The sequence below is a fragment of the Perognathus longimembris genome, chromosome 14 (assembly GCF_023159225.1).
Source record: "Perognathus longimembris pacificus isolate PPM17 chromosome 14, ASM2315922v1, whole genome shotgun sequence".
In the NCBI taxonomy this organism is placed as follows: Eukaryota; Metazoa; Chordata; class Mammalia; order Rodentia; family Heteromyidae; genus Perognathus; species Perognathus longimembris.
The window spans coordinates 53,359,512-53,379,834 of record NC_063174.1 but is presented as its reverse complement, the minus strand read 5'-3'; the positions used below and the strand labels follow the sequence as shown (position 1 = coordinate 53,379,834).

General features: G+C 40.6%; 1 protein-coding gene across 2 annotated transcripts in view; it reads left to right on the top strand.

Moving 5' to 3' along the window:
• Window positions 1–18,564, top strand: part of Rps6ka5 (ribosomal protein S6 kinase A5) — a 132,834-nt gene extending 114,270 nt beyond the window's left edge. For both annotated transcript variants that reach the window (XM_048361744.1, XM_048361743.1), the window contains 5 exons: window positions 3,377–3,547; window positions 9,464–9,655; window positions 12,860–13,019; window positions 14,481–14,644; window positions 16,762–18,564. In XM_048361744.1, the coding sequence (XP_048217701.1) occupies window positions 3,377–3,547; window positions 9,464–9,655; window positions 12,860–13,019; window positions 14,481–14,644; window positions 16,762–17,001 (927 nt within the window). In that variant the 3' untranslated portion in view covers window positions 17,002–18,564. The remainder of the gene's footprint in view (window positions 1–3,376; window positions 3,548–9,463; window positions 9,656–12,859; window positions 13,020–14,480; window positions 14,645–16,761) is intronic.
• Window positions 18,565–20,323: the final 1,759 nt, after the last annotated feature.

The following is a 20,323-nucleotide window of genomic DNA, read 5'->3' as shown; positions in this document are numbered from 1 at the left end:
ATTGCTCCATTGCAGTAGTCTTTCCCCTGACAGTGGGTTGGATGACACCATTCCTGATCGGGGCAAAGTGGAGGCACAGGAGCTAAAATCAGTCCTGACTATGGTTTACTTATGGGTCTTGAGACTTCTCCCAACATCACATAGCAACTTGGTGAAAATCTTATAGGCAGAGCCTGATCCCTAGTTGTGGGTTTTCCTCATTATGCAGCTGTGACATCCATAGCCAGGATAGGAGGGACTCAGCTCTACCACCTCGATGTCTCCCAAAGTACAATGGCTAAGAATGGTAAATCCATCAGGGTGTTTATATGGTGCTGAGGAATCGAACCCAGGGCTTCATGCATGCAAGGCACTCTACCACTAAGCCACATTCCCAGCTCAAGAGTACTATCTTTGAGCATAAAAGTGCAAGGACAGTGCTCAGGTTCCTGAGTTCAAGCCCCAGGACTAGCACAAACAGAAAAAGAGTTACCAAAATGTAACTTGTCCTATGATATAATACTAGTATATTATGTACATCCTAATGTAAATACAGTTCTCATTCTAATATGCAGATGGTAAACTCTACCTTCAGCCATTCCTGTGATAGTTATAACAGCGTTTGTTTCATACAGCTCATTGTATGTACTGTGATCTATGCTTTGCTCAGAGTTCCTGCTGCTATGCATATATGTATTGCTGTTATAACGAAGCACTTCGAGCTTAAAATAATCCTTATTTATTTTCTTAAATAATAAATGGAGATCCGAAGACCAAAATCAGTCTCATTGGCTTATTATAGTCAAAAGAGTAGACAAGGTTCCTTGTGGAGACAATAAGGGACAATTTGTTTATTTGCCTTTGGGACTTTCCATGCAATAATCCCTTTAGTTGTCCCATCTCATATCCTGGATGTTGATGGATAGTCAGGATAATCTTCCCATCTTTAACTTGCTGACAATGGTGACACCCACCTGTAATCTCAGTGCTCCAGAGGCTCAGGCGGGAAAGATCCTGAGTTTCAAGGTTTGAGGCCAGCCTGGACTTTATAGTAATACCCTATCTTGGGGAGTGGGGGGGGTTAGTGAAATTCTCTTTTTCCATCTAAGATTTAAAAAATAGGTTCTGAGGTTTAGGTCATTGACATCTTTGGAGGGCTTTTATTTGAGGAACTGCATATAGATTTTTCTCATTGTTGGCTATAATTTATTGTAAGTCTCCTGAAGTTCATAATGGTAAAGGAACATACCCAAGATCACAAGAAACAGAACCATGTGGGTTGGTGACAACCTTGGAATCCCAGCACTTGGAAGGCTGAGGCAGGACAATCACAGGTTGGAAGCTAGCTTGTTCTCCATGGTGGTGCTCTAGAGAGAACGAGAACAAAATCAAAAAAATACTTTTGGGGAGTGGGTAGAGTACTGGGGACTGAACTCAGTGCCTTGTGCTTGCAAAACACTTCACCATTTGAATCATGCCTCCAGTCCCTGTTTACCCTGATCATTTTCAAGGTAAGTTCTTGGCCTGGATTGGGCTGCTGTCCTCCTACTGTGTTTCTTTATGTTACTGGAGGACAGGGACACAACACTGCACCCAGCCACTGAAACAACAGGCATGCACACTTCATCCAGCCACTGGTTGAGATGGAGTCTCACAAACGGTTTTTTACCTAGGCTGGCCTCAAACTGTAATCCCTCAATCTGCTTCACACGCAACTTGGATTACAGGCTTGGGGTCAGTTTTCATATTGAGTGTTGTTTGCACCAGACTCCAGTGGTTCATGCCTGTAAATCCTAGCTACCCAGAAGGCTGAGATCTGAGATTCATGGTTCAGAGCTATCCCATGCAGGAAAGTTCATGAAATTCTTTATCTCCTATTAACCACTAAAAAAGTTGGAAGTGGAGCTGTGGCTTAAGTGGTAGAGTGGTAACCTTGAGCAAAAAAAAAAAGCTCAGGGACAGCACATAGGCCCTGAGTTCAAGCCCCAAGATCACTACACACACACACACACACACACACACACACACACACACACACACAGTTCTTTACCCTTTTATAGTCTGTCTGATATGGCAGGCTTGTGTACTTAAAATTGTTTTTTAGGGAGCAGTTTTCTGAGTTTAGCTAATTCCAGAAACATTTGTTGAATGATGTTGGCACCAACACAGCACCTGAATGTGAACATCAACATTTTTTTTTCTAAACCATTCATGTTCATTTAGGAGCTAATGTAAGTCTTTTTCTGTAGGTCTTACATTATTTTCTTTATAAAGATACAAAGCATAGTAAACAAATCACCAAGTATTAAATTAACATAATGCCATTGGGATCAAAAACACTTATTAAAGAAGAACATACATGGTGAGTTAGGGATATTTGCAAAGAAATGCTGACAGGAGTCCTGCAATTAATTGTTGAGGCTCAACATTATCAAACAGTACCGTGCGTGCGTTGCGTGTGTGTGTGTGTGTGTATTGTGTGTGTTACCAATCTTGGGGCTTGAACTCAGGTCCTGGGCACTGTCCCAGAACTTCTTTTTGTTCAAGGCTAGCACTCTACCACTTGAGCCACAGCACCACTTCCAGCTTTGTCTGTGTGTATGGTACTGAGGAATCAAGCCCAGGGCTTCATGCATGGTAGGCAAGCACTCTGCCACCAAGCCACATTCCCAGCCCAACAGTTCCATTTTTAAAAATTTTTTTTCATTTTATTTTTATTTATTTTTTTGCCAGTCCTGGGCCTTGGACTCAGGGCCTGAGCACTGTCCCTGGCTTCTTTTTGCTCAAGGCTAGCATTCTGCCACTTGAGCCACAGCGCCACTTCTGGCCATTTTCTACTAGGCCATATTTCGAGCCCAACAGTTCCATTTTTAAAAGGTAAATTTGCAATTAAATGAGTATGCCAGACCTAATGTGGATGACTGCCCAAACTTGATTAGTGGATTATTTACAATATAAACTTAAGATCATTGTCACATAGAATCACGCTTTAGAAAGGAAGGTGAGTAAACCCAAGAGAGGTGGAAGTGAAATCCAAATGAAAGAAAAGGAAGTCAAGGAAACCATACATAAAATTTCATCGCAGTACTTGAAATGTTCCATTTCTAAAATAGAATTCTAAAAAGGCCACATTATCCTTCCTTCAGTTCTTCTAAAATACCAGAATTGCTGTTTGTTTTAACAAGAGATTATTTAAATATACTGGTGATAGATAATGATCAATCAATACTTTATACAGTAATAGATGTCTCCTTTTCATTAAAAATACAAGGATTGCTGCCAGTTATAACAAAGCATTATTTAAATTTACTTGGGATACATAATAATCAATAAATTCTTGACCACAAATGGATGTCCTCTCCTTTTTCATTAAAGCCCCGTATTATTCTTTTTGTAGCTTCATACATTTCTAGTGATGGAACTTCTAAATGGAGGAGAACTGTTTGAGCGCATCAAGAAAAAGAAACACTTCAGCGAGACTGAAGCTAGCTACATCATGCGGAAGCTGGTTTCTGCTGTAAGCCATATGCATGACGTTGGAGTAGTACACAGAGATCTGAAACCCGAGGTATAATGCAATCTGCATCCCCCAATAATTGTGAGGTATAAAGCAATCTGTATCCCTAAATAGTTGTGAGGTTTTAGGGAGGATTGTTTGAATTTCCCCCCACCCAACCACCCCCCCAGGCTAAGTGGATACTGGAATATATGTTTCTTGGAATTTCTTTTTCATTTTTCTGTGTCAGTCTAAAATAAACTTGTCCTTTTTTTTTTGCCAGCTGATCATCTTAAGGTTATATTTGTAAGTGTGAGAGTCTTTTAAGGAAAAAAATACTTTACACAACAGTTGTGTACTAAAAATAGTAATGGAAAATTTTTTAGCAGGAAATAATATCCCTTCTATATGTATTGCGTTTGGGAGAGGCCTTTTTGTTTAGTGACATATTTTTCACAATTGTAATCAAATTGGTTAGCTTCTGAATAGGAGGGTGTGTAATTCTATTCTGCATAGTTAAACATGAAGCATTGTCTTGGTTATTCAATTGGCCATCTCCCTGCTTTTCCATGCTCGTGAATTGTCATGTGTGTGGAACTATGGCAACACAAAGCAGCAACCTTTTATGTATTCTCCTCTTTCTTCAAAAAGTTATTAATAAGGAGAATTCTAACTCAGTGATTCCTTTTTAGTATAAAAATACACTAGCACTAGTGGAAACCTAGCACTTTGAAAACCAACAAAATAATAATGAAAAACAAAAAAGCCCAGTAATTTATAAAACAATAATGATGAATCATTTCCATATGCTAAGTTATAATCTTTCCTCTCCAAAATAGAACTTTATTTTTAGTTCCCATGTGACTATAATGCATTTTCAAGCACAAAAGAATATTTCTCTGAAAGCACTATTTTTGCCTTTAAATATCTGAGTATTTAGAGGAAGAGAGTGTTTTAAAAAATGGGAATCAGTGCATTCAGATACATGCCCATCTGTCAGTATGTGTAGAGGACTGGTCCCCGTGACCCCTCTCCCCACAGGTGCCTGACCCAGAGGTGCTCAAGTTCCTTATAGAAAATGGTCAGTTATTTGCACACACACACACAAAAAAAAATACACGTGGGGCTGGGAATGTGGCTCAGTTGTAGAGTGCTTGCCTAGCATGCATGAAGCCCTGGGTTCAATTCCTCAACTCCACATAAACAGAAAGGGCCAGAAGTGGCTCTGTGGCTCAAGTGGCAGAGTGCTAGCCTTGAGCAAAAAGAAGCCAGGGACAGTGCTCAGGCCCCGAGTCCCAACTCCAGGACTGGCAAAAAAAAAAAAAAAAACTACCGGTATCCTCCAGCGTACTGTCAATCCACCGTAGATGACTTACAATGCCTAATGCAATGTAAATGTTGCTGTGCTGTATTTTTTAGGGAATAATGAATGACAAGGAAAAATAAGTTTATAAATGTTCAGTATAGCTGCAAGATTTTTTAATGTTTTGTTTTGTCTCGTTTTTAAGTTTTGTTATTGTTGTTTTGCTGGTCCTTGGGTTTGAACTCCAGGTCTGGGTTCTGTCCCTGAGACTCTTTGTGCCCAAAGCTAGCACTGTACCACTTGAGCCACAGTGCCACTCCTGGCATTTTTTGAGTAGTTTATTGGAGATAAGCTTCTCACAAACTTTCATGCCTGGTCTGGCTTCCAACCATGACCCTCAGATCTCAGTCTCCTGATTAGCTAGGATTACAGACATGAGCCACAATGCCCAGCTTTTGTTTTTAAGTTTTTAATCCATGGTTGATGGTAGCCATGGTTGGGGAACTCGTGGATACGGAGGGCTGGCTCTAATTGATTTATTCCTTTAAAGTGTTTGAACTTCTGCCTTGTACATTCTGTTACTGTTAGTTGCATCACTAATCAATCAGAAGTAGATTGTGTTTCTTGAACTTGCAAATATGATCTCTCCCTGCTTCCTTCATCGTAGTTCTCACTCTCCTACGAAACGCCCCCTGAAAATATGGTACTCTGTGCATTGGAGATTAGTTTTCTATTTTTAAATGTAAAAGCACACCACTGAAATGTTTTCTTGATAGACAAGAAACAGCCATGTCGTTTTTTGTTGTTTTTTTTTTAATGGAAAAGATCTGTTGCATGGCTGTATAGCGTTCATTTTCACATGTTTTATTCTTTGATAACTGGCCATCTGTCATCCCCTGAGTCTCAAATGAGGCGACTGTCCTCTGCAGTAGAATCTGAATCCACCTTTCCACTTACTTTCCTGATACAAAGATAGGTAACTTAACTCTTCTCATTGATCCTAAGATGTTTCTCTTATTTGAGTTAAAGCAGAACTATTAGATTATTTGAAAGCACTCCACTAAAATTTAACCCCAACGTTTGGAGAGATGAAAATGTACATACACAATCATACAGTTTTTCCTTTGACTTTTAAATGGCAGAGTATATTATTTTCCAAACTGAAAATTGAATCCCTTTTCTGTGTAGCATTTTAAGATCTGATTATATATCTTGTGGCATTCATTTTCTGCACTGGCAAAATCCTAAATTTTAGGTGAGAATCAGATAAGTTTAGAAGCTGGCTGACATTCTTAGTAGACTGCTTTGTATTTTTCGAACTAATCCAATCTTCTTCAAAGATGAAGAAAAGTTACATATATGGAATGAGTTTCAGCCAGACCTTAAAATGAGGACAGAGCGGGAGGGGACTGCTTGGCCACTTCCAGCCCCTCCCCACCTCCATGGAGTGAACTCTCCACGTTGTGCCTGAGAACAGGAGGTGAGTGAGTGAGCGGGACAGGAGGAATGCGGATGAGTCACTAAATTAAAGCGAAGGCTATCATCCCTTCAAGAAGTCAGATCACAGGCCTCTTGCTCCAGCCATAATGTGGAATAAACTGAAGCCATTTCCAAAGATGTGAGGACAGGGGCAGGACACATTTCTCATCCCTCCGGGTAGCGTGGCCCCTGAACTAGAGGAGCTCAGGCGTACTGCTGAAAGACATCTCCAAGCAAGCATCTGCACACCTCAGCTGTGACTTCACTTGTCACAGATGGAGAAGTGAGCACTATGGGATTGAAAATTTAAGACTTTTCAATTAATTTTTTTTCTTTTCACCTTTTATATGAAAGCCTTGAAAGGTTGTCTTCTCTGTGTCAACGAAGTTTCCTGCGATGCCTTTATTTCAGCCTACATATTGATAGAGCAAATGATGTTTGAGATCTGGGACTAAGATAACCACTATGAGTACATAACAGATTTTGGTAGGGTGTCTGCAAACAGTATAATCAGATTCATTTGGGGTACTAGCTGGGTATACCTGTACTGACTAAAATGATTTGTACATTGGTACAATTAGTACTTACTAAGCACATGAAATGTACAAAAGTAGCACAGGAAAGCTTAGTGATCTAAAGCTTGGTAGATATTTTCTGAATATGTGAAACCTGTTTCTGAACACCAAAATATGTTTGTTTGTTTGTTTGTTAAAGGCAGTTTGGAGCTAGCCTGGGCAGAAAAGTCCTCGTGAGACTCTTATCTCCAATTAACCACTCAAAAACCACTAGTGGTACTGTGGCTCAAAGTGGTAGAGCACTAGCCTTGAGCAAAAGAGCTCAGGGACAGCACCCAGGCCCTGAGTTCAAGCCCCATGACTGACCAATAAAACAAGTTAAAAAGATTTTTTAACGATTTTGTGAAAATACTTCTGAAATATAATACACACCTCAACCACTCTATGTTTTAATAGCCTATACTATATATTATTTATTATTTATGTATAGTTTTAGTCAATGGACAAATACAGGACATCTCTGACAATAGGCTTGTTTCTGCTGTAATAAAATCGATATCACAATAAAGCAAGTTATGGGATTTTTTTGGTTCCCCAGTATGTACATATATTATATACATGAAGTATTTTTATAGTATAATATGGATTATTAAGTGTCATGATCTTTCCTGCCTAGGCTGGCTTTGAACCTCAATCCTTAGATCCTCTTGAGTAGCTAGGATTACAAGCCTGAGCCATCAACACCCAGCTGTATCCCTTTTTAAAATAAGACAACAGTGATATCGGCCTTGGTTAACTCTTTCTTTCATGAACGATTTCTCTGTAGCATATGATGTTGTTTAATAGCATTTAACAATAGAATTCCTTTCCAAATTGGGGTTACTATGCTGATGGAGTACTCTGAATTTACCTAGAATTCATCATCCTAAATTCGTTTCAGCAGTGTTTACAGCACCCTTGCCACGAGTAGATGCCATTTCAAGGAACTGTGTTTTGTGGCAGGCCCTGGTGGCTCATGCCTGTGATCCTAGCTCCTCAGGAGGTTTGAGAACCTGAGCATTATGAGTGAAGCCAAGATCCTGAGTTCATACCCCAGAACTGGCAAAAAGAAACAAGAAACACACTCTTGCTCATGTATTAGAAGCAGCTCCATATGCATTTAAAGTTTTATCCTGAGACGAGTGGTGCAGCCGCATCTTCAGATTCTACTTCCAACTGCACTTCTGTTGTTTTCACCTCATCTTCTCTTACTTCCTCCCCTGATATCTTGAGCCATTCAGCATCACCATTAAGGAATCAGTGTCATCTTGAAGGAATCTTTCTGGCATTAGAATGGTGAATCTTTTCTAGTTTATGGTTCCCCAGATCCATCAAAGGAATCACAATTTCTGGCAGTTATAGACTTGTGAGCTATAGTTCTTCAATAATAAGACTTGAAAATCAGAGTTCTATATTGCCCCTTGGGCTGCAGGAGGGAAGTTGTATTCATGGGCTTGGGAACAAGGTTCATCTCATTGGACCACCTCCACCACTGCACATCCTTGTCATCAGACATCTCCTCACCACTCTAGATGACCAGGTCCACGGTTAATGAGCAGCAGTGTTTTAGAAGGAATCTTTTTTCCTGAGCAGGTGGTCTCAACCATGAACTTAAAATGTTCAGCAAAGCGTGTTGTAAGCAGATGTACTTTCCTCTAAACTTTGTTTTTCCATTTGTAGAACTCCACCAGAGTAGAGTTCATGTATTTCCTAAAGGCCTCAGGACTTTTGAGTGTTAAATGGACATTGGCTCCCCTTAAAGTCACCAGCTGCATTGCCCATACCAAGAGTCACGGGCAACTGTCTCCTCACTGGAGATGATTTCCTCAGTGACCTTTGATAGGTCTGGGTGGCTTGCTGCAGCTCCTCCATTGGGACCTGCAGCTCCACCTCCAGCTTCATGCTACAGAGTCAGCTTCTTAAACTTCATGAGCCAGCCTCTGACACTTACCTTATGCAGCTGTTTTTCCTGTCCCAGCCTTCAGAGAAATAAAGAGAGCTTGGGCCTTGCATTGGGATAAGGGAGTTGTGGCTGACTTCATCTTCTCTCAAGACAATTAACTTTTCTCCATGTCCACAGGAAGGCTGTTTTGCTTTCTGATCATCTGTGTGTCCACTACAAAAGTGGTGCTGTGGGCTGGCAAGAGTGCTTGCCTCATGTCCATGAAGCCCTGGGTTCGATTCCTCAGTACCACATATATAGAAAAAGCCAGAAGTGGCGCTGTGGCTCAAGTGGCAGAGTGCTAGCCTTGAGCAAAAAGAAGCCAGGGACAGAGCTCAGGCCCTGAGTCCAAGCACAGGACTGGCAAAAAAAAAAAAAAAAAAAAAGTGGTGCTGTGACTCCAGTGGTAGAGCAGAGCGCTAGCCTTGAGCACAAAGATTTGGGAATAGTGTCCAGGCCTTGCATTCAAGTCCTTCAACCTACTCCCCCCCCCCCCAAAAAAAAAAGAGGCATGATGCAGTCAAAAAATTGAAAAAGAGAAATAATATTTTCAAAAGTACAAAGAAGAGACCAACTGTGCATGGACATCCAGCGTAGACTGTCCCACGAGACTGTGTGTGAGTCAGTATACACAGAGACAGAGTTCCACAAGATAGATCAGCAGATCCCCTGACAGTAGAGAAACTAACCCAAGTATTGGCATCTTGCAGAATTTACTGTTCACGGATGAAAATGATAATTTGGAAATCAAGGTCATTGATTTCGGGTTTGCACGCCTCAAGCCACCTGACAATCAACCCCTGAAGACCCCGTGCTTCACGCTTCATTACGCGGCCCCAGAGCTCCTGAATCACAACGGCTACGATGAGTCCTGTGACCTGTGGAGCTTGGGCGTCATTTTGGTGAGTTCGTCTTGGCAGAGCCGGGGTGCCCGGCCGCTTCTCTTGTGTTCTTTCTACTTAGCCCTCTCTTTGCTCTGGTGCTCACATTCATGAAAATCAGCAAATCAGCTTATTTCGCTCCAACCAGTGAGAGGCTTTACAGAAGAACGTAGCCATTTCTTAAAAGTTACATGAGAGAAAACGTAGGATTTTGCTGTGTTTCTGGTAAGTTATTTTTCATATGAGTTATACATTGAATTTGTTAAAAAAAACTGATAATATCAGAATATCAGTGATTTATGACTACAGAATCTTAAAAGCAGTTGTGTGAAACTCTAAGCATGTAACTAAGGAGCCACTTAGGAAAAATTAACAAGTTAATAGATAAAACTAGAACCATTAATTTATGATTAGCATGCTTTTCACACACACACACACACACACACACACATACACGGCTATTGAGTACTAAGCTAGAAAAATCTCATGTTTTTACCTCAAAAATAGCTTAACTTTTCTTGTGTATAATTTGTAATACATGATCTTAAGATAAAGGGAGTAAAGTGAAAATCACTCATGTTCTCACCATTCATAGAGGATGTTAGGATGTTTGTCAGCCCCAGTGTGTGCTTGGTACCTTTCAGCATCTTTTTCGGTCTGTGTGTATATGTTAGATTTTTAACATACAGGATCATATTATTGTACATGTAGACTGAGTCTCAAATATATATTTAACCATTATTTTTGTGGTGCCAGAGTTTTGCACTCAGATCTTCACACTTGGTAGGCAGGTACTCCATTGTTAACTTGCCCCTGCACCCCTTTTTTACACCGGTTATTTTTTAAATAGGATCTTTTTATTCAGGTACCTACCTGGACTGCCATCTGCCTATTTTGTACTTCCTGTTGGAATTTGGATAGCAAGGCACATGCTTGCATATCAAGCTTCTTTTATTGAGATGGAGTCTCATAGACTGTCGGCCCAGGCTGGCCTGGAAATACAGGTTCCTAATTTCAGCATCCCCTGTAGCCAGGATGTGAAGCCCATACCCTCTCACCCTGCGATTGGTTGAGAAGAGGTCTTGCATGTGTGTCTGGACTGGCCTTGAACCACAGTCCTCCAGGTGTGAGCCACCAGGGCTTGACTGACCATTTCTTTACTCATGAACAGTTCACATTTTTCCATTTTTGTCCACTAATCATAAACTTAGAGTAAATGTTTCTGTCTTTCTTTGCATTTGGCTTATTTTTTTAGTTAGGATAAAATCCTAGTAAAAGGGTATATACATCTTTATTTTAGCATAGACACTTAAATTTCCTTCTTTGTTTCTATTTATTTGTGTGTTGATTGGTTATTTGGTTTATGGAGTTTTGAAGGGAACTCAGGGCCCCACATTTGCTAGGCAAGGACTCTACCACTTGAGAGCTCTACCAGCTCACAAGTAGCTGGGATTACAAGTAAGAGCTGTTGGGCTTAGCTAGAAATTGAGAAAGAACGTTAGGTTCTTATTTTATTGGACATATGACAGTTCATGTGATACTTTCAATTTAATCTTAAGTTATATCCCACTGTACCATTGACATACATTTCTCTAATGAACAGCTAATATGAGAATCTTTTCATGCATTTGAGCATTTGTATTTCCTCTTTTATGAATTGTTCTTTATGAGCTCTGACCATTTTCCTGTGACAAGATTTCACTTATTGAACTTTAGAGCTCTGTTACACTTAAAGCTCTACTTAAGCTCTGTTTTCATTCTTTGCCATCAACAATTAGGAATGTTCGCCTCACTTATCTTTTGTTGGAAAACTTGGAGTTTAGTAATGCAGGATTTTTATTTTGTTTTTAGAGGAGTTTACATAGAGACTAGCATATTTTACAGCCATGTAGTAAGGTATGTCTGTCTTTTCCTTTATGGTATGTGGCTTTGATGTCAGACTGTCACTACACCCCTACCCTCAACCCAGGACTGTAAATATATTCTCCTAAATTTTTCAAGTTACTCGGCCTTATTTTTATACTTCAATCTGTACTCCATCTGGGATTTATTTTGGTGTCGATATGTTTTCTCCCAGTGGCTAGCCACTTGTCTCTGCAAGATGGTTCTTTATTTTTAAGTTTTATGTGGTTTTCATCTGAGCAGTTTTAAATAATCATTTATCACTTTCAAACTAAACTTACATATTTATGAATAAGATCCTTTAGTAAAAATAAACTCCTAACTTTTCTATATTTGAGGATTTTAAAGTCTTATATTGATGACATTTTCATTAGTTAGCAATGTCCTAAAAAGAAGCCTGTTCATTTTTAGTATTAACTTTCTTTTCTGTTTTAGAAGAGACTTCACTTTATGGAGATCAGTTCTGACTATGGCAGTCTTGAGGGTTTTCAAGGCATCTCAGACATGCAGAGTGGTACTTCAGAGCGCCTGGATGTCTGTGGAACAACTGCCTGTAATGGCACAGGAAGGGGCTGCAGAGACCTCTAGGTCTAATTGTCAAATGTTTTAAGAATAGGAGTTGATAAGAAGCAAGTTAATTATGACACAGAGTACAGTCATAAACTCCAGACTGTGAGGATAGACCATCAGTTTTATCAACCAATAGTAAGAAAAGATAACATAGCAACCTATAAATTAAAAAACAATACTAAAGGTGGGCATCTGTCTGAATTTCTATTTTGAAATTTCCAAAACTAGAGTCCGAAGGGAAAAAATAAGGTATATCTAACCTTCTGTGGCAGTTACTTTTTCTTTCAGTATAATTCTTGTGTACATTCTCTTCGTGTGTGTGTGTGTGTGTGTGTAATCGTGTAATCAAAATAGACACATGCATATGGACCTATGTCCATAAGTATATAAATAGCCGTCCTTGTCTGTATGTATATAAATACGCTTTTTGCTACACCATTTGCAATTTGTAGACAGAAAATGATTCTTAACCAGAGTTGATTGGTGGATACTCAACTAAAATGTTAAGATATTAACCCCCATAAATAAGGATAGGGGGATGCTGTGGTTATAAAATAGTTTTACATCTTAATAGCATAAAAAGTCATCTACTTCATCTATTGATCATTGAAATATGTGGTTGATGTCACATTATCCTTTAAACCCCGAGCTAGTTGTAATAGTTGGAAATTGTGCTGCTTAAGTTAGTGATGGATGAGTGGAATGACTTTGGGAGTGATGTTATTCTGTTCTGTCACTTTTTCCCCACTGTAGTATACCATGTTGTCGGGGCAGGTTCCATTCCAGTCTCATGACAGAAGTCTGACATGCACTAGCGCAGTGGAAATCATGAAGAAAATTAAAAAGGGAGACTTCTCCTTTGAAGGAGAAGCCTGGAAGAATGTGTCCCAAGAGGCTAAAGATCTGATCCAAGGTAAGACTCAATGAGATGAATCACACCCGTTACACATGTGGATGTGTGTTCATTATTCAGGGGCCCCGCATGTGTTCTCAAAGGCCGTCCAGGTGACTCTCTTCACTTTCTTCTTAGTGGAAAGTTCTCTCTGCAATCTTATTCCTATTCTCAGCATGAGCTCACATTTGGCTCTTACTGGCTTCTCTATCTAACACATCAGAAAAGAACCTATACTTGTCTACTGTCCTTTTCCTCAAACACATTTCTCTTCCCATCTCCCGTCTTTTGGGTGATGGCTGTACCCAGAAGCTAGACCACCAAAACAGATTCCTTGGTGCTGCTGTGGCTATCTGCACTCGCCTTGCTCTCCTCAGCTCGCCACTACAGCCTGCCTTCCCCCACCTAGATCCTGTCATCATTTCTCTGCTCTGGTCCTGCTACATCCTTTAACTTGTTTCACCCCCTCTGATTCTCTTGCGCATCATGCATTGACAGAGTGACAAAGATGATCATACCTTTTTAGGTAAAAATGGAGAATCTCCATTAGCTTCAAGTCAAACTCCTTAGTCTACCATTCAGGGCTTGGCCTCACCCCAGCTCTGTCCATTATCGAACAACTTGAGTTCTTCAAATAGTCCACATTTTCAGACACCTCCATTTCAGATGACCTCTAGACACACACTCTTCTTAATTCTTGGAGCCCCTCTTCTTTCTTTTCTTTCTTTTCCTTCCTTCCTTCCTTCCTTCATTTCTTTGTTTCTTTCTCTCGCTTTCTCTTTCTCTTTCTTTTTTTGTGCTAGTCCTGCCTGGACTTGACTTAGGGCCTAAGGCACTGTCCTTGAGCTTTTTTGCTCAAGGCTAGCACTCTACAACTTCCTACAACTTCTTCTGATAGTCAATTGGAGATGAGTCTCATGAACTGGCTTTGAACCATGATCCTCAGATCTCATCCTCCTCAGTAGCTAGGATTACCAGCATGAGCCACCAGCACTCAGCTAATCCTTGGAGCGCCTCTTTGTCTAGCCCAGGATACACCCTGCTTAAGACAGACCCTGCTCCCAGACCTTCTTATCTTCCTATGTTGCTACTGCACTTATCCTGTCATGGTAAAGTCTCTCTCCCCTCCTGACTGCTCCTCTGCTACACACCCTGATGAGGAAGATGGCTGGTAGAGGCTTTCCCTTTCCGTGAAATAGACCTCATTGATGATTGTGCAGTTGACATGTACCGAGTCACCTGTGGGAGTCCTTGTTTTGAGTGATATTTTCTCCTGATTGGAAAGCCAATGTGACCTTATCCTAGCATCCTGTCCCCTGGGAGATTCAAGGTCTATGCAACTGTAATTATCTTTTGAGAGGTTGAAGCCTTATCAACGTGATCATGTCGCGTGAACATGATTGAAATTTCAATCTGACGTAGATGTTCAAACCATGTTTAAAATGACATAAGATTAAAAATCTCTCCCATTCATTTCCACAGGACTTCTCACAGTTGATCCAAATAAAAGGCTTAAGATGTCTGGCTTGAGATATAATGAGTGGCTTCAGGATGGCAGTCAGCTGTCCTCCAATCCTCTGATGACCCCAGACATTCTGGGATCTTCAGGAGCTGCGGTGCACACGTGTGTGAAAGCAACCTTCCACGTAAGGCCCGGTGCTGTGCACACGGAGGGCGGTGTGGAAAGGAATCCTGTCACGTGTTCTTGGTAGCCTCGGAGACATACTTTCCTTAATACAGTTAGCTTGTATCTCTCTAGTTTTAGGCATGCTTTTGTCAACTGCTTCATGCAGTAAACACATGGTAAACAGCGCAGGGGCGGTCAGAGTCATGTCTCACCTACCAAATACTTAAACTTCATCTTTAAGATGACTTTATGAGAAAAGACAGTAGTAGTCTGATATTTGAACAGTTAATTTGGGATAGGTAATGAAAATAAGATGTATAAGAAACTTGTTTCTCTGGTGGCTCACAAGTGGAATCCTAGCTCCTCAGGAGGGTCTGAGATGTGAGGATTGCGATTTGAAGCCAGCCCAGGCAGGAATGCCTGAGGGATTCTGATCTCCAGTTAACTACCAACACAATCCAGAAGTGGATCTGTGGTTCGAGTGGTAGAGTGCTAGCCTTGAGTAAAAACTTGTGTTCAGGGACAGCACCCAGGCCCTGAGCTCCTGCTCCAGGACCAGTGCAAAAGAGAAAAACAAAAGCAGAAAACAATACCAAAGAATGGGAACTGAGACATGAGTGAAAGTCCATTCATTCAGCAACCATTGAGTGCCTAGCATGGTCTAGAGACTGGGAAGGACAGGAAGAAAGCTAGTTGTGTCAGATCCAAATTGGATTCTTGAAAGGCCAGGACTTCCTGGTTATGACTACACCTTGTGCAACTTCATGTCAGGAGTATGCAGTGCATTAAGATAATTAGAATAAGATGAAATTGAGGGACACAAAGTTATCTCCAAAGAAATTATCTTGAGAATTGAGATGGAATAGCACCACCACAGGACTTGGAAAAGTGATAGACTAGGACACGAAGAACAGAGAGAAGAGCTGCAGGCACCATAGCAAGTGGTCCTCATTTTCCAACTGACACAGATGATGGCTCACTAGAGCATTATTCACATCTGGTGCCAAGAAAATCAGGACAGGGCTGGGGATATGGCCTAGTGGCAAGAGTGCCTGCCTCATATACATGAGGCCCTGGGTTCGATTCCCCAGCACCACATATACAGAAAATGGCCAGAAGTGGCGCTGTGGCTCAAGTGGCAGAGTGCTAGCCTTGAGTAAAAAGAAGCCAGGGACAGTGCTCAGGCCCTGAGTCCAAGCCCCAGGACTGGCCAAAAAAAAAGAAAATCAGGACAAGTCGGGGTGAGGAGGGTAGAGCTAAGCTGCTCTGGGGTGAAGTGTCCGAGATACATCACAGTCGTTGCATTGGAAGGGCAGAGCAAGGCTTCATGGAAATCAATCTGATCTGCACTGAAAATTTGGGATCAGAGTTTCAAATCTGAGACAGATTTAGTAAAAAGCAGAGTAAACCAAGTGCCAGTGGCTTCACGCCTGCTATCCTAGCTACTCAGGAGGCAGAGATCTGAGGATTGAGTTCAAAGCCAGTCCAGGCAGGAAAGTCTGTGAGACTCTTATCCAATAAAATTTACTCAGAAAAAGCTTTAAGTGGCGCTGTGGCTCAAGTGGTAGAGCGCCCGTTTTGATTACAAAGAAGCTCAGGGACAGCCCCAGGACTGTTAGAGGAGATAGATGGTTGGTAAAAGCAGTAGAAGCGGTATTGGCTTAAAGAACTGATACTCAGGAGTCCCAGTCAGTGGTGGCTAACTTCACAGAAGATAAATTAGGAACTGGGGATAGGGCTTAGGAGTAGACCGCTTGCCAGCCAAGCTTAAGGCCCTTAGTTCATCCCTAGCACCAAGGAAAACCAGTACCAGAGTCCTGACTCCTGGAAAGCCCATCTGGGTTGATGCAAAGCAATCGGCAGTGTCACTTGGGTCAGGGTATGGCTGCGTAGGGCCCTGGGTTCTAGTTCCCAGGACAGCAAGGAGAAAAACTCAGTCTTTCCCAAACACCTCTCCCATCTGCCTGCTGTTTGGATAGAAAGGTCTTCAGAGCTTTGTTCCCAAAACAACTTGGAGCTGCTTTTGCCAATAGAAAGTTACCTTCTGCTGGAAGCTCCTACAGAAGCTCCAAAATAAGAAAAACAAAGCTTCAGGACTATGCATCTTCATGGGGTTCCCTGTGTTCTCTCCCACAGGCCTTTAACAAATACAAGCGGGAAGGGTTCTGCCTTCAGAATGTTGATAAGGCCCCTTTGGCTAAGAGAAGGAAAATGAAAAAGACGAGCACCAGTACAGAAACGCGCAGCAGCTCCAGCGAGAGCTCCCACTCCTCTTCCTCCCACTCGCATGGTAAGAGCACGCCCACCAAGACACTGCAGCCCAGCAACCCCGCTGACGGCGGGAACCCGGACACGCTCTTCCAGTTCTCCGACTGAGCCACTGACTGACCGGTGGGAGGACTGGCGTGGCCGCCCCTCAGCAGGTGCCCGAGGTGCTGTTCTGTGCTTTAGATGATGTGTCGTAGTGGTCTCACTGGAATCTGTCTCGTAGTGAACTCGTTCAGGAGAACCCCGTTTGGGTGTCCTTGTCAAATGCACGGGACAGAGAGCGTTACTGTGAAGAGAGCACGCGTGATACTTTCAGCCACCCACCCCGGTGCCCGCACAACTGTCCCGCAAACAGCCAAGGGCTCTGTGAAGTTCGGTAGGCACTGGTGGGGTTGGAGCTTTCAGACGCCCGCCAACAAGACTTCATGATGCCTTTTTCTGTGCCTGGTAGATAAAGTGGGTTTTTAAGTGATTTTCACCCTTCGGATGGTGATATTTATCAGAAAAAAAAAGGTCTGTCTCCAAAAAGTATGTAATGAATGTTATTTGTGGCTTATACTATTTTCTTGAGAGAGAATTTTAACTTATTGTTTTATTTTATGGTTATATACAATAATAACCTATTGTTAATCTTTTTTTTTTTTGTAAGATGTTAAAAGGACGTGTAAACTTAAGGTGTCATGATATATATACATTTGGGTCTGAGATGCATGCCCAGCTCTGCGTTTTCCATTTTGCACTGCTCCTTCCTGGCAGTTTGTTTTCACGGTTACTACAGAGTACTAAGGTACATGTCTCTCTGTTTTAAATAATATGGCACTTTATACAAGTGTGGCTAAAGCAATCCATTTTATAAAGTGCACTGTTTTAAGTATATGTACTGTATGTTTGCCATTTTTCTATTAACTACTTTAAGTTTGTCCTCACATCCCTCCTCTGCTTTGTGCACAGGTAGAATGGGTGTGTGTTTGTGTAAATGAGTCATTAGTCACTTATGCACCAATATGAAGAAAAACTAAAGGGAAATTCTACTCAACACTGTGCTTCATATCTGTACACTGTGTTGTACCACAACGGGGCATTTCCTCCTGTGGTCATATATTATGTACATAATATTTTAGAATCACACCTAGGACTTGTTTTTTTCAAATTTTTCAGTTAAATTTTAAATCCAGAAAGGATATTTTATAAACTTATGCAGAGCACTATTTTATTGCTCAACAAATTCTGAATTCATATAAGAAAAGAAGTGCTATGCGATGAAGACATTTCATGGAAAGACTGCTGCATTTTAAAATACAATTAATGAATTCCCTATGCAAAAAAACCTGAAGTGATAGGATTGTATGTTTTTTTTTTTCTTTTAAAGCCATCACATGAATGAATGTCAGGACTGAGAAGTGATCTTTGCTATGTTTACAGGAATCATGCTTCAAAAGATACTGCCCTATATGTTTATTTTGTAGTTTGGGGGTAATGATAACCTCTTAAGCTTTAGTTTGGAATTTGGACATGATATTTATTTGTACTTTTCTTGAGGTAATAGCATTAATTTTAATCAGTTATAAATGCTAAAAATATGTTGCACTCTGTAATGGTAGTATATTTATTACTAAATGTGTATATTAATAGCAAGGCAACAAAATGGCAAATATTAAAGTATTTTCAAAACATTATATTATCCTGTTGACATTTTGTCCACAGTGATGGTTGAGAATAACTTTGTATACTTTTCACTGACCTAAATGGCTACAGAGCTCACATTGAGGCAGAGACAGCTTTATGCCCCTAGTTTTCAGTTGTTCATAGGTACAGTGGAGAAATTTGATGTGAATTATTACCAAACTAGCTAATGAACTAAAGCGAGACCCTCAGACACATATTTATAATAAAGAAGTGTTTTTTATTTGTACATTTGAGATATATGTAGAAATGAGTAAGTTAGCTCTTCAAGTTTTGTTTTGTTTTGTGTTTGTCCTGGGCTTGAACTCAGAGTCTGGCTACTGTTCATGAGCTTCTTTTGTTCAAGGCTAGTGTTTTACCAATTAAGCCAAAGCTCCACTTCCAGCTTTCAGTAGCTTATTGGTGATAAAAGTCTCATGAACTTCCTGTCCGGGCTGCCTTCAAACCTTGATCCTCAGACCTCAGCCTTCTGAGTAGCTAAGATTACAGGCATGAGCCACCAGTGGCAGGCCCAAGTCATTTTTTAAAATGTGTGTTCTTGTGATAAATCAGTTGTAACATACAAACTAGAGTCTGTATTGCAGAAAAAAAAAATGATCCAGAAAAGCAGTCCACGTGACTGAGTGACTCATTGTGATTATATTTCATTCTTTCCCCTTGGGCCTTCTTCTGGGTGACCTGACAGATACCAAGATGGACAGAAGGCAGGCAGAGTAAGAGACCAGAGGAAAGGCAATGAGCCTCCCTGAATTCCCTGGAAAGGGCTTTTTGACAAGACTGTAGATAACACGCACTGGACCACATGCTCCTGTCTCGTGTCGTTTTCCTCACACTGGAAGACAGAACAGAAAGACAGCATTTGATGCAGCTCGCAGCAGCTGACTTGGTGTGCAAGCTCTGTGTTCGTGCCCAACAAACTGCCCTTTAAAACTCACAGAGCTTTCATTTGGTCACAGCAAAATATCAACCATACAAGTATTAAATGAAAGAACTCTGTTAATGTTAGTAGCAAAATAGAAGTAGGTCTCCGAAATACAAATACATGCATGAAAAATACTCTTCATTAACTAATTTTGGAGGTAGAGCCAAATTCCTTCCTTCCCTATTGATTGTATTTTGTATAACTTATGCTATCATATACCCTGAGATACGTTTTGAAACTACATATGCCTAGTCTATTGAGAGGCAAGAATATTCAGAAAAGGAAGTTAAGTTAATAAATAAATTAAGAAAGACTAATTTCTTTAATTACTATGCTAGATCTAATGGGTGAATGGATTAGACCAGCTATTTTGAAATTAATTCTTCCAAACCTCTATAAAATAAGACATCACTGAATTACTGGAATGGAGTTAATTTTTAACATGATTACCTGTCTTGGAGTTGCAGCTCATTTGTCCATGAAAATTCGCCTTTTAATTTTTTTAATTTCCTACTGATTTTCTAAAGTAAGTATGGAAATGGCTACATTTTTCACTATAAGGTATTTTTTAAAATCCTAGTTAGCAATGATTGGTTCATTTTTTAAGTAAGAAATTCCTGTGATAACTCACTTTAAGTGAGTTTTATAAAAGTATAACAACTTGTCTATCTGTTCACCCTGCCTCTATTTCAAACACTCATCAATTCATTAAGAACAGAATAATTTATAATGAAGAAAATTTCTAAATCATTGACTATAAATACCTTAGACCACCTGATTACTTTGGGTGTTCTCCTAGTCACCAGTAATAATCCAATAATGATA